Genomic DNA, 14,157 nt, shown 5'->3' with positions numbered 1-14,157 from the left:
AAGAGAGAAAGAAAAACCTACATTCATACACATATACATGTTAGATTCATGTTGGTCCTGCGAAGGACAAAACCATCAACTGTCAGCAGAACCAGAATCTAACCAGTTAAACCAGAAACACAGAATGAAAACCAGCTGCTGTTAATGAATAAACCTGCAGGCGACTCAGTGACTGTGGCACATGAAGAACATACAGAGTGGAACGTGTTCAGAGAAGAGTGATCGTGCCAATGTGACCCCGCCCACACAACGTGACCCCGCCCACATACAGAGACTCTGCCCACACAATGTGACCCCGCCCACACAAAGGCAAGAGGCTAGGAAGACCCCGAGACCTGGGCGACCGGCAGCCACCCCCACAGACCCCCCCAATAATGGATTTCCTTAGTTCAGAACCAATTTGGAAAGTCAGTTTGAAGTAAATTATTACTGGTCTGTAAAATTATATTGCATCAAGTTAGGGTCCTGGATAGTCAAGTAGACTTGGTCTGACTGGGAAGTCAGTCCAGTTAGGGGCCAAGGTGGTCCAATAGATTTGGTCTGACTGGGAAGTCGGTCCGGTTAGGGGCACCAGGGCGGCCCAGCAGACCAGGTCTGACTGGGAAGTGGGCTCTGGTCTTCTGGGCAGGAAGCAAAGCGAGCTAAAACCATTTGTGGGAACCAGCTGGGAGACGGCTGGTGGTTTTGTGGAAGAGGAAAGAGTCAGTACCTGGTAGAGGAAGCGCTGGCTGAACTGGTGCATGGCGCCCTGCAGCTGGCTGCGCTGGCTCTGCCACTGCTGGTAGTTGCGTACAGACTCGGCCGTGGGCCTCTGCCATGTGGTGGTTCTGGTATTGTGGTCTACGTAGTAGAACCTTCCCCGCTGGTCCACTCGCTTCTCCCAGCTGGATGGGGTAAAAACAAATAGGGTGGGAGTGAGACGGGCGGAAGCCTTCAACAACAGATCGATGAAGCAGGAGGAGAGTGGGTGGTTGCATTAAAAACACTGCTGACGGTAACAGAGCTGATTTACGGAGGAAAGGAAAGGGACAAGAAAAGGAAGGAAAACAGTAAGAGAAGCTGGTCAGAGTGGGAGGAAAGGAGGCAGGAGAGATGAGGGGATAAAATTAAGATCTATGTAATCATCTCCACTCTAGAACTTAAAGAAATACAAATATTTAGTGATCTGCTAATATTCTATTTTTTATCTGGTGCAAACGTTCCTACAGCTGCCCGACATGCAGCCAACCCGATACAACACGCTGGCTGTCTGACGGACAGATACCGCCGTCTGCAGCATGCCACTGCCTGCTGGAAGTCTTACTCCGAGCTAATACTCCATCCCACCCTGCCCCTGAAACAGAGGTCTGGACTTGGGCAGAGATACAAACAGCCAGCAGAAACACAAAGTCATGCAGCCTCCTGAAGAGCAGCAGGACGCTACGCTTCTCTACTGATGTTCTCTTATCTCCAGGATCTGGTTCACCGTGGCCCCCTAACAAACCCACAACAGAAACACCGTAGATAATTACATTCTGCAAAGTCAGGGTGGTGTGTGGTGGTGCAGGACAGAGGCGAACCCTGCACACATTTACTACGATGCAGCTGCGCGGAAGCATCTTCCAGTGTGACGATCACAACTTCAAGTGGCCTTCCAGGCGGTCCAGGATGTGTTGAGAACGTCTGCTCACCAAAGCTTTAATTCACAGTAAACACACGAACTGTCCTTTAGGCTGCACACTCCCGAGGACAGTCCTGGTCCCGCTGGTCCCACTGGTCCCGCCGGTTCCGCTGGTCCCACTATTCCCGCTGATTCAGATGGTTCCGCTGGTCCCACTGGTTCTGCTGGTCCCACTGATTCCGATGGTCCCGCTGATTCCGATGGTCCCAATGGTCCCACTGATCCCAATGGTCCCGCTGGCTCTGCTGGTCCCAATGGTCCCGCTGGCTCTGCTGGTCCCGATGGTCCCGCTGATTCCACCAGTCCCGCTGATTCCGTTGGTTCCGATGGTCCCGCTGATTCCACCAGTCCCGCTGATTCCGTTGGTTCCGATGGTCCCGCTGATTCCACCAGTCCCGCTGATTCCGTTGGTTCCGATGATCCCGCTGATTCCGATGGTCCCACTGGTTCTGCTGGTCCCACTGATTCCGATGGTCCCGCTGGTTCTGCTGGTCCCACTGATTCCGATGGTCCCGCTGGTTCTGCTGGTCCCGATGGTCCCGCTGATTCCACTGGTCCCGATGGTCCCGCTGATTCCACCAGTCCCGCTGATTCCGTTGGTTCCGATGGTCCCGCTGATTCCGTTGGTTCCGATGGTCCCAATGGTCCCGCTGATCCCAATGGTCCCGCTGGTTCTGCTGGTCCCGATGGTCCCGCTGATTCCACCAGTCCCGCTGATTCCGTTGGTTCCGATGGTCCCGCTGATTCCGTTGGTTCCGATGGTCCCACTGGTTCTGCTGGTCCCACTGATTCCGATGGTCCCGCTGATTCCGATGGTCCCGCTGATCCCAATGGTCCCACTGGTTCTGCTGGTCCCACTGATTCCGATGGTCCCGCTGATTCCGATGGTCCCAATGGTCCCGCTGATTCCGCTGGTCCCGCTGATTCCGTTGGTTCCGATGGTCCCGCTGATTCCGTTGGTTCCGATGGTCCCGCTGATTCCGCCGGTCCCGCTGATTCCGTTGGGTCCGATGGTCCTGCTGATTCCGCCGGTCCCGCTGATTCCGTTGGTTCAGATGGTCCCGCTGATTCTGATGGTCCCGCTGATTCCGCTGGTCCCGCTGATTCTGATGGTCCCGCTGATTCCGATGGTCCCGCTTTATTCCGGTGGTTCCGATGGTCCCGCTGATTCTGCTGGTTGTGCTGATTCCGATGGTCCCAATGGTCCCGCTGGTTCCGATGGTCCCGCTGATTCCGATGGTCCCGCTGATTCCGCTAATTCCGATGGTCCCGCTGATTCCGCCGGTCCCGCTGATTCTGATGGTCCCGCTGATTCCGCCGGTCCCGCTGATTCCGCTGGTCCCGCTGATTCCGCGAGTCCCGCTGATTCCGTTGGTTCCGATGGTCCTGCTGATTCCGATGGTCCCGCTGATTCCGTTGGTTCCGATGTTCCCGCTGATTCCGTTGGTTCCGATGGTCCCGCTGATTCTGCTAATTCCGATGGTCCCGATGGTCCCGCTGATTCCGATGGTCCCGCTGATTCCGCCGGTGCCGCTGATTCCGTTGGTTGCGATGGTCCCGCTGATTCCGATGGTCCCGCTGATTCCGATGGTCCCAATGGTCCCGCTGATCCCAATGGTCCCACTGGTTCTGCTGGTCCCACTGATTCCGATGGTCCCGCTGATTCCGATGGTCCCAATGGTCCTGCTGGTTCTGCTGGTCCCGATGGTCCCGCTGATTCTGCTAATTCCGATGGTCCCGATGGTCCCGCTGATTCCGATGGTCCCGCTGATTCCGCCGGTGCCGCTGATTCCGTTGGTTGCGATGGTCCCGCTGATTCCAATGGTCCCGCTGATTCCGATGGTCCCAATGGTCCCACTGATCCCAATGGTCCCACTGGTTCTGCTGGTCCCACTGATTCCGATGGTCCCAATGGTCCTGCTGGTCCCGATGGTCCCGCTGATTCCGCTGGTCCCGACGGTCCTGCTGATTCCACCAGTCCCGCTGATTCCGTTGGTTCCGATGGTCCCGCTGATTCCGTTGGTTCCTTTGGTCCTGCTGATTCCGCCGGTCCCGCTGATTCCGCCAGTCCCGCTGATTCCGTTGGTTCCGATGGTCCCGCTGATTCCGTTGGTTCCTTTGGTCCTGCTGATTCCGCCGGTCCCGCTGATTCCGCCAGTCCCGCTGATTCCGCCAGTCCCGCTGATTCCGTTGGTTCCGCTGGTCCCGCTGATTCCGCTGATTCCGCTAATTCCGATGGTCCCGCTGATTCCGCTGGTCCCGCTAATTCCGATGGTCCCGCTGATTCCGCCGGTCCCGCTGATTCCGATGGTCCCGATGGTCGCGCTTTATTCCGTTGGTTCCGATGGTCCCGCTGATTCTGCTGGTCGTGCTGATTCCGATGGTCCCAATGGTCCCAATGGTCCCGCTGGTTCCGATGGTCCCGCTGATTCCGATGGTCCCGCTGATTCCGCTAATTCCGCTGGTCCCGCTGATTCTGATGGTCCCGCTGATTCCGCTAATTCCGATGGTCCCGCTGATTCCGCTGGTCCCACTCTTCCCGCTGGTTCCCCTGGTCCCGCTGAATCCGTTGGTTCCGCTGGTCCCGCTGATTCCGTTGGTTCCGCTGGTCCCGCTGATTCCGATGGTCCCGCTGGTTCCGCTGGTCCCGATGGTCCCGCTGATTCCGATGGTCCCGCTGGTCCCGATGGTCCCGCTGATACCGCCGGTCCCGCTGATTCCGATTGTCCCGATAGTCCCGCTGATTCCGCCGGTCCCGCTGATTCCGATGGTCCCGCTGATTCCGCTGGTCCCGCTGATTCCGTTGGTCCCGCTGGTCCCGTTGGTTTCGCTGGTCCCGTTGGTTCCGCTGGTTCCTCTGGTCCCGCTGATTCCGTTGGTTCCGCTGGTTCCCTTGGTCCCGCTGATTCCGTTGGTTTCGCTGGTCCCGTTGGTTCCGCTGGTCCCACTCTTCCCGCTGGTTCCCCTGGTCCCGCTGAATCCGTTGGTTCTGCTGGTCCCGCTGATTCCGATGGTCCCGCTGGTTCCGATGGTCCCGCTGATTCCGATGGTCCCGCTGATTCCGCCGGTCCCACTGATTCCGATGGTCCCGCTGATTCCGCCGGTCCCGCTGATTCCGCTGGTCCCGCTGATTCCGTTGGTTCCGCTGGTCCCACTCTTCACGCTGGTTCCCCTGGTCCCGCTGATTCCGTTGGTTCCGCTGGTCCAGCTGATTCCGATGGTCCCGCTGGTTCCGCTCGTCCCGCTGATTCCGATGGTCCCGCTGATTCCGATGGTCCCGCTGGTTCCGATGGTCCCGATGGTTCCGCTGGTCCCGATGGTCCCGCTTATTCCGCTGGTCCCGCTGATTCCGTTGGTTCCGATGGTCCCAATGGTCTCGATGGTCCCAATGGTTCAGTTTTATTGTGAAAGAGGTTACTTGAGGCAAACCCCTCGACAACTAAATAATTTGTAGTTTAGAGGTTGTGGCGTTTACAGAACCAGTAAGTCTTTAGGCCAACAGGTTGTGGCGTTTACAGAACCAGTCCGTCTTTAGGTCAACAGGTTGTGGGGTTTACAGAACCAGTAATTCTTTAGGCCAACGGGTTGTGGGCGTTTACAGAACCAGTAAGTCTTTAGGCCAACAGGTTGTGGCGTTTACAGAACCAGTAAGTCTTTAGGCCAACAGGTTGTGGGGTTTACAGAACTAGTAAGTCTTTAGGCCAACGGGTTGTGGCGTTTACAGAACCAGTAAGTCTTTAGGCCAACGGGTTGTGGCGTTTACAGAACCAGTAAGTCTTTAGGCCAACGGGTTGTGGCGTTTACAGAACCAGTAAGTCTTTAGGCCAACGGGTTGTGGCGTTTACAGAACCAGTCCATCTTTAGGCCAACAGGTTGTGGCGTTTACAGAACCAGCCCGTCTTTAGGCCAACAGGTTGTGGCGTTTACAGAACCAGTCCGTCTTTAGGCCAACAGGTTGTGGCGTTTACAGAACCAGTCCGTCTTTAGGCCAACAGGTTGTGGCGTTTACAGAACCAGTAAGTCTTTAGGCCAACGGGTTGTGGCGTTTACAGAACCAGTCCGTCTTTAGGTCAACAGGTTATGGCGTTTACAGAACCAGTCCGTCTTTAGGCCAACGGGTTGTGGTGTTTACAGAACCAGTCCGTCTTTAGGCCAACAGGTTGTGGCGTTTACAGAACCAGTCCGTCTTTAGGCCAACGGGTTGTGGCGTTTACAGAACCGGTCAGCCTTTAGGCCAACGGGTTGTGGCGTTTACAGAACCAGTCTGTATTTATGCCAACGGGTTGTGGCGTTTACAGAACCAGTCCATCTTTAGGCCAACAGGTTGTGGCGTTTACAGAACCAGTCCATCTTTAGGCCAACAGGTTGTGGCGTTTACAGAACCAGTCTGTATTTATGCCAACGGGTTGTGGCGTTTACAGAACCAGTCCATCTTTAGGCCAACAGGTTGTGGCGTTTACAGAACCAGTCTGTATTTATGCCAACGGGTTGTGGCGTTTACAGAACCAGTCCGTCTTTAGGCCAACAGGTTGTGGCGTTTACAGAACCAGTCTGTATTTATGCCAACAGGTTGTGGCGTTTACAGAACCGGTCCGTATTTAGGTCAACAGGTTGTGGCGTTTACAGAACCAGTCAGTCTTTAGGCCAACGGGTTGTGGCGTTTACAGAACCGGTCTGTATTTATGCCAACGGGTTGTGGCGTTTACAGAACCGGTCCGTATTTAGGTCAACAGGTTGTGGCGTTTACAGAACCAGTCAGTCTTTAGGCCAACGGGTTGTGGCGTTTACAGAACCGGTCCGTCTTTAGGCCAACAGGTTGTGGCGTTTACAGAACCAGTCCGTCTTTAGGTCAACAGGTTGAGGGGTTTACAGAACCAGTAATTCTTTAGGCCAACGGGTTGTGGGCGTTTACAGAACAAGTAAGTCTTTAGGCCAATGGGTTGTGGCGTTTACAGAACCAGTAAGTCTTTAGGCCAACAGGTTGTGGGGTTTACAGAACTAGTAAGTCTTTAGGCCAACGGGTTGTGGCGTTTACAGAACCAGTCAGTCTTTCGGCCAACCGGTTGTGGCGTTTACAGAACCAGTCCGTCATTAGGCCAACAGTTTGTGGCGTTTACAGAACCGGTCTGTCTTTAGGCCAACGGGTTGTGGCGTTTACAGAACCAGTCCGTCTTTAGGTCAACAGGTTGTGGGGTTTACAGAACCAGCAAGTCTTTCGGCCAACGGGTTGTGGCGTTTACAGAACCAGTCAGTCTTTCGGCCAACCGGTTGTGGCGTTTACAGAACCAGTCCGTCATTAGGCCAACAGTTTGTGGCGTTTACAGAACCGGTCTGTCTTTAGGCCAACAGGTTGTGGCGTTTACAGAACCAGTCCATCTTTAGGCCAACGGGTTGTGGCATTTACAGAACCAGTCTGTATTTATGCCAACGGGTTGTGGCGTTTACAGAACCAGTCCATCTTTAGGCCAATAGGTTGTGGCGTTTATAGAACCGGTCAGCCTTTAGGCCAACGGGTTGTGGCGTTTACAGAACCAGTCTGTATTTATGCCAACGGGTTGTGGCGTTTACAGAACCGGTCCATCTTTAGGCCAACAGGTTGTGGCGTTTACAGAACCAGTCTGTATTTATGCCAACGGGTTGTGGCGTTTACAGAACCAGTCCGTCTTTAGGCCAACAGGTTGTGGCGTTTACAGAACCAGTCTGTATTTATGCCAACGGGTTGTGGCGTTTACAGAACCGGTCTGTATTTAGGTCAACAGGTTGTGGCGTTTACAGAACCAGTCCGTCTTTAGGTCAACAGGTTGTGGGGTTTACAGAACCAGCAAGTCTTTCGACCAACGGGTTGTGGCGTTTACAGAACCAGTCCATCTTTAGGCCAACGGGTTGTGGCGTTTACAGAACCGGTCCGTCTTTAGGCCAACAGGTTGTGGCGTTTACAGAACCGGTCCGTCTTTAGGCCAACAGGTTGTGGCGTTTACAGAACCAGTCCATCTTTAGGCCAACAGGTTGTGGCGTTTACAGAACCGGTCAGCCTTTAGGCCAACGGGTTGTGGCGTTTACAGAACCAGTCCATCTTTAGGCCAACGGGTTGTGGCGTTTACAGAACCAGTCTGTATTTATGCCAACGGGTTGTGGCGTTTACAGAACCAGTCCATCTTTAGGCCAACAGGTTGTGGCGTTTACAGAACCAGTCTGTATTTATGCCAACGGGTTGTGGCGTTTACAGAACCAGTCCGTCTTTAGGCCAACAGGTTGTGGCGTTTACAGAACCAGTCTGTATTTATGCCAACAGGTTGTGGCGTTTACAGAACCAGTCTGTATTTATGCCAACGGGTTGTGGCGTTTACAGAACCGGTCCGTATTTAGGTCAACAGGTTGTGGCGTTTACAGAACCAGTCAGTCTTTAGGCCAACGGGTTGTGGCGTTTACAGAACCGGTCCGTCTTTAGGCCAACAGGTTGTGGCGTTTACAGAACCAGTAGGTATTTAGGCCAACAGGTTGTGGCGTTTACAGAACCAGTCAGTCTTTAGGCCAACGGGTTGTGGCGTTTACAGAACCAGTAAGTCTTTAGGCCAACGGGTTGTGGCGTTTACAGAACCGGTCCGTCTTTAGGCCAACAGGTTGTGGCGTTTACAGAACCAGTAGGTATTTAGGCCAACAGGTTGTGGCGTTTACAGAACCAGTCAGTCTTTAGGCCAACGGGTTGTGGCGTTTACCTAACCGGCCTGTCTTTAGGCCAACAGGTTGTGGCGTTTACAGAACGAGTCCGTCTTTAGGTCAACAGGTTGTGGCGTTTACAGAACCAGTCCATTTTTAGGCCAACAGGTTGTGGCGTTTACAGAACCAGCCCGTCTTTAGGCCAACAGGTTGTGGCGTTGACAGAACCGGTCCGTATTTAGGCCAACGGGTTGTGGCGTTTATAGAACCAGTCCGTCTTTAGGCCAACAGGTTGTGGCGTTTACAGAACCAGTCCGTCTTTAGGCCAACGGGTTGTGGCGTTTACATAACCGGCCTGTCTTTAGGCCAACAGGTTGTGGCGTTTACAGAACGAGTCCGTCTTTAGGTCAACAGGTTGTGGCGTTTACAGAACCAGTCCATTTTTAGGCCAACAGGTTGTGGCGTTTACAGAACCAGCCCGTCTTTAGGCCAACAGGTTGTGGCGTTTACAGAACCGGTCCGTATTTAGGCCAACGGGTTGTGGCGTTTATAGAACCAGTCCGTCTTTAGGCCAACAGGTTGTGGCGTTTACAGAACCAGTCCGTCTTTAGGCCAACGGGTTGTGGCGTTTACAGAACCAGTAAGACTTTAGGCCAACAGGTTGTGGCGTTTACAGAACCGGTCAGCCTTTAGGCCAACGGGTTGTGGCGTTTACAGAACCAGTCTGTATTTATGCCAACGGGTTGTGGCGTTTACAGAACCAGTCCATCTTTAGGCCAACAGGTTGTGGCGTTTAGAGAACCAGTCTGTATTTATGCCAACGGGTTGTGGCGTTAAAAGAACCAGTCCGTCTTTAGGCCAACAGGTTGTGGCGTTTACAGAACCAGTCTGTATTTATGCCAACAGGTTGTGGCGTTTACAGAACCAGTCTGTATTTATGCCAACGGGTTGTGGCGTTTACAGAACTGGTCCGTATTTAGGTCAACAGGTTGTGGCGTTTACAGAACCAGTCAGTCTTTAGGCCAACGGGTTGTGGCGTTTACAGAACCGGTCCGTCTTTAGGCCAACAGGTTGTGGCGTTTACAGAACCAGTAGGTATTTAGGCCAACAGGTTGTGGCGTTTACAGAACCAGTCAGTCTTTAGGCCAACGGGTTGTGGCGTTTACAGAACCAGTAAGTCTTTAGGCCAACGGGTTGTGGCGTTTACAGAACCGGTCCGTCTTTAGGCCAACAGGTTGTGGCGTTTACAGAACCAGTAGGTATTTAGGCCAACAGGTTGTGGCGTTTACAGAACCAGTCAGTCTTTAGGCCAACAGGTTGTGGCGTTTACAGAACCAGTAGGTATTTAGGCCAACAGGTTGTGGCGTTTACAGAACCAGTCAGTCTTTAGGCCAACGGGTTGTGGCGTTTACAGAACCAGTAAGTCTTTAGGCCAACGGGTTGTGGCGTTTACAGAACCGGTCCGTCTTTAGGCCAACAGGTTGTGGCGTTTACAGAACCAGTAGGTATTTAGGCCAAAAGGTTGTGGCGTTTACAGAACCAGTCAGTCTTTAGGCCAACAGGTTGTGGCGTTTACAGAACCAGTCCATCTTTAGGCCAACGGGTTGTGGCGTTTACATAACCGGCCTGTCTTTAGGCCAACAGGTTGTGGCGTTTACAGAACCAGTCCGTCTTTAGGTCAACAGGTTGTGGCGTTTACAGAACCAGTCCATTTTTAGGCCAACAGGTTGTGGCGTTTACAGAACCAGCCCGTCTTTAGGCCAAAAGGTTGTGGCGTTTACAGAACCGGTCCGTATTTAGGCCAACGGGTTGTGGCGTTTATAGAACCAGTCCGTCTTTAGGCCAACAGGTTGTGGCGTTTACAGAACCGGTCCGTCTTTAGGCCAACAGGTTGTGGCGTTTACAGAACCGGTCCGTCTTTAGGCCAACAGGTTGTGGCATTTACAGAACAAGTCCGTCTTTAGGCCAACAGGTTGTGGCTTTTACAGAACCAGTAAGTCTTTAGGCCAACGGGTTGTGGCGTTTACAGAACCAGTCTGTATTTATGCCAACGGGTTGTGGCGTTTACAGAACCAGTCCATCTTTAGGCCAACAGGTTGTGGCGTTTACAGAACCAGTCTGTATTTATGCCAACGGGTTGTGGCGTTTACAGAACCGGTCTGTATTTATGCCAACGGGTTGTGGCGTTTACAGAACCAGTCCGTCTTTAGGCCAACAGGTTGTGGCGTTTACAGAACCAGTAAGTCTTTAGGCCAACGGGTTGTGGCGTTTACAGAACCAGTCTGTATTTATGCCAACGGGTTGTGGCGTTTACAGAACCAGTCCATCTTTAGGCCAACAGGTTGTGGCGTGTACAGAACCAGTCAGTCTTTAGGCCAACAGGTTGTGGCGTTTACAGAACCAGTAGGTATTTAGGCCAACAGGTTGTGGCGTTTACAGAACCAGTCAGTCTTTAGGCCAACGGGTTGTGGCGTTTACAGAACCAGTAAGTCTTTAGGCCAACGGGTTGTGGCGTTTACAGAACCGGTCCGTATTTAGGTCAACAGGTTGTGGGGTTTACAGAACCAGCAAGTCTTTCGACCAACGGGTTGTGGCGTTTACAGAACCAGTCAGTCTTTAGGCCAACAGGTTGTGGCGTTTACAGAACCAGTCCATCTTTAGGCCAACGGGTTGTGGCGTTTACATAACCGGCCTGTCTTTAGGCCAACAGGTTGTGGCGTTTACAGAACCAGTCCGTCTTTAGGTCAACAGGTTGTGGCGTTTACAGAACCAGTCCATTTTTAGGCCAACAGGTTGTGGCGTTTACAGAACCAGCCCGTCTTTAGGCCAAAAGGTTGTGGCGTTTACAGAACCGGTCCGTATTTAGGCCAACGGGTTGTGGCGTTTATAGAACCAGTCCGTCTTTAGGCCAACAGGTTGTGGCGTTTACAGAACCGGTCCGTCTTTACGCCAACAGGTTGTGGCGTTTACAGAACCGGTCCGTCTTTAGGCCAACAGGTTGTGGCATTTACAGAACAAGTCCGTCTTTAGGCCAACAGGTTGTGGCGTTTACAGAACCAGTAAGTCTTTAGGCCAACGGGTTGTGGCGTTTACAGAACCGGTCCGTCTTTAGGCCAACAGGTTGTGGTGTTTACAGAACCAGTAGGTATTTAGGCCAACAGGTTGTGGCGTTTACAGAACCAGTCAGTCTTTAGGCCAACAGGTTGTGGCGTTTACAGAACCAGTAGGTATTTAGGCCAACAGGTTGTGGCGTTTACAGAACCAGTCAGTCTTTAGGCCAACGGGTTGTGGCGTTTACAGAACCAGTAAGTCTTTAGGCCAACGGGTTGTGGCGTTTACAGAACCGGTCCGTCTTTAGGCCAACAGGTTGTGGCGTTTACAGAACCAGTAGGTATTTAGGCCAACAGGTTGTGGCGTTTACAGAACCAGTCAGTCTTTAGGCCAACAGGTTGTGGCGTTTACAGAACCAGTCCATCTTTAGGCAAACGGGTTGTGGCGTTTACATAACCGGCCTGTCTTTAGGCCAACAGGTTGTGGCGTTTACAGAACCAGTCCGTCTTTAGGTCAACAGGTTGTGGCGTTTACAGAACCAGTCCATTTTTAGGCCAACAGGTTGTGGCGTTTACAGAACCAGCCCGTCTTTAGGCCAAAAGGTTGTGGCGTTTACAGAACCGGTCCGTATTTAGGCCAACGGGTTGTGGCGTTTATAGAACCAGTCCGTCTTTAGGCCAACAGGTTGTGGCGTTTACAGAACCGGTCCGTCTTTAGGCCAACAGGTTGTGGCGTTTACAGAACCGGTCCGTCTTTAGGCCAACAGGTTGTGGCTTTTACAGAACAAGTCCGTCTTTAGGCCAACAGGTTGTGGCTTTTACAGAACCAGTAAGTCTTTAGGCCAACGGGTTGTGGCGTTTACAGAACCAGTCTGTATTTATGCCAACGGGTTGTGGCGTTTACAGAACCAGTCCATCTTTAGGCCAACAGGTTGTGGCGTTTACAGAACCAGTCTGTATTTATGCCAACGGGTTGTGGCGTTTACAGAACCAGTCTGTATTTATGCCAACGGGTTGTGGCGTTTACAGAACCAGTCCGTCTTTAGGCCAACAGGTTGTGGCGTTTACAGAACCAGTAAGTCTTTAGGCCAACGGGTTGTGGCGTTTACAGAACCAGTCTGTATTTATGCCAACGGGTTGTGGCGTTTACAGAACCAGTCCATCTTTAGGCCAACAGGTTGTGGCGTTTACAGAACCAGTCTGTATTTATGCCAACGGGTTGTGGCGTTTACAGAACCAGTCTGTCTTTAGGCCAACAGGTTGTGGCGTTTACAGAACCAGTCTGTATTTATGCCAACAGGTTGTGGCGTTTACAGAACCAGTCTGTATTTATGCCAACGGGTTGTGGCGTTTACAGAACCGGTCCGTATTTAGGTCAACAGGTTGTGGGGTTTACAGAACCAGCAAGTCTTTCGACCAACGGGTTGTGGCGTTTACAGAACCAGTCAGTCTTTAGGCCAACAGGTTGTGGCGTTTACAGAACCAGTCCATCTTTAGGCCAACGGGTTGTGGCGTTTACATAACCGGCCTGTCTTTAGGCCAACAGGTTGTGGCGTTTACAGAACCAGTCCGTCTTTAGGTCAACAGGTTGTGGCGTTTACAGAACCAGTCCATTTTTAGGCCAACAGGTTGTGGCGTTTACAGAACCAGCCCGTCTTTAGGCCAAAAGGTTGTGGCGTTTACAGAACCGGTCCGTATTTAGGCCAACGGGTTGTGGCGTTTATAGAACCAGTCCGTCTTTAGGCCAACAGGTTGTGGCGTTTACAGAACCGGTCCGTCTTTAGGCCAACAGGTTGTGGCGTTTACAGAACCGGTCCGTCTTTAGGCCAACAGGTTGTGGCATTTACAGAACAAGTCCGTCTTTAGGCCAACAGGTTGTGGCGTTTACAGAACCAGTAAGTCTTTAGGCCAACGGGTTGTGGCGTTTACAGAACCAGTCTGTATTTATGCCAACGGGTTGTGGCGTTTACAGAACCAGTCCATCTTTAGGCCAACAGGTTGTGGCGTTTACAGAACCAGTCTGTATTTATGCCAACGGGTTGTGGCGTTTACAGAACCAGTCTGTATTTATGCCAACGGGTTGTGGCGTTTACAGAACCAGTCCGTCTTTAGGTCAACAGGTTGTGGCGTTTACAGAACCAGTCCATTTTTAGGCCAACAGGTTGTGGCGTTTACAGAACCAGCCCGTCTTTAGGCCAAAAGGTTGTGGCGTTTACAGAACCGGTCCGTATTTAGGCCAACGGGTTGTGGCGTTTATAGAACCAGTCCGTCTTTAGGCCAACAGGTTGTGGCGTTTACAGAACCGGTCCGTCTTTACGCCAACAGGTTGTGGCGTTTACAGAACCGGTCCGTCTTTAGGCCAACAGGTTGTGGCATTTACAGAACAAGTCCGTCTTTAGGCCAACAGGTTGTGGCGTTTACAGAACCAGTAAGTCTTTAGGCCAACGGGTTGTGGCGTTTACAGAACCGGTCCGTCTTTAGGCCAACAGGTTGTGGTGTTTACAGAACCAGTAGGTATTTAGGCCAACAGGTTGTGGCGTTTACAGAACCAGTCAGTCTTTAGGCCAACAGGTTGTGGCGTTTACAGAACCAGTAGGTATTTAGGCCAACAGGTTGTGGCGTTTACAGAACCAGTCAGTCTTTAGGCCAACGGGTTGTGGCGTTTACAGAACCAGTAAGTCTTTAGGCCAACGGGTTGTGGCGTTTACAGAACCAGTCCATCTTTAGGCCAACAGGTTGTGGCGTTTACAGAACCAGTCTGTATTTATGCCAACGGGTTGTGGCGTTTAC

At 52.3% G+C, this 14,157-nt stretch overlaps 1 protein-coding gene across 1 annotated transcript in view; it reads right to left on the bottom strand.

The window, feature by feature from the left end:
• LOC306769732 (uncharacterized protein) overlaps positions 1 to 14,157 on the bottom strand; it is a gene marked incomplete at both ends in the record, with an annotated part of 122,371 nt that overhangs the window by 14,958 nt on the left and 93,256 nt on the right. The window contains one exon of the mRNA XM_079258427.1: positions 710 to 884. Coding sequence (XP_079114553.1) covers positions 710 to 884 — 175 coding nt within the window. The remainder of the gene's footprint in view (positions 1 to 709; positions 885 to 14,157) is intronic.

The sequence above is a fragment of the Telmatherina bonti genome (assembly GCF_933228915.1).
Source record: "Telmatherina bonti genome assembly, chromosome: 2".
Taxonomy (NCBI): Eukaryota; Metazoa; Chordata; class Actinopteri; order Atheriniformes; family Telmatherinidae; genus Telmatherina; species Telmatherina bonti.
This window is presented reverse-complemented; position numbering and strand designations above follow the sequence as displayed.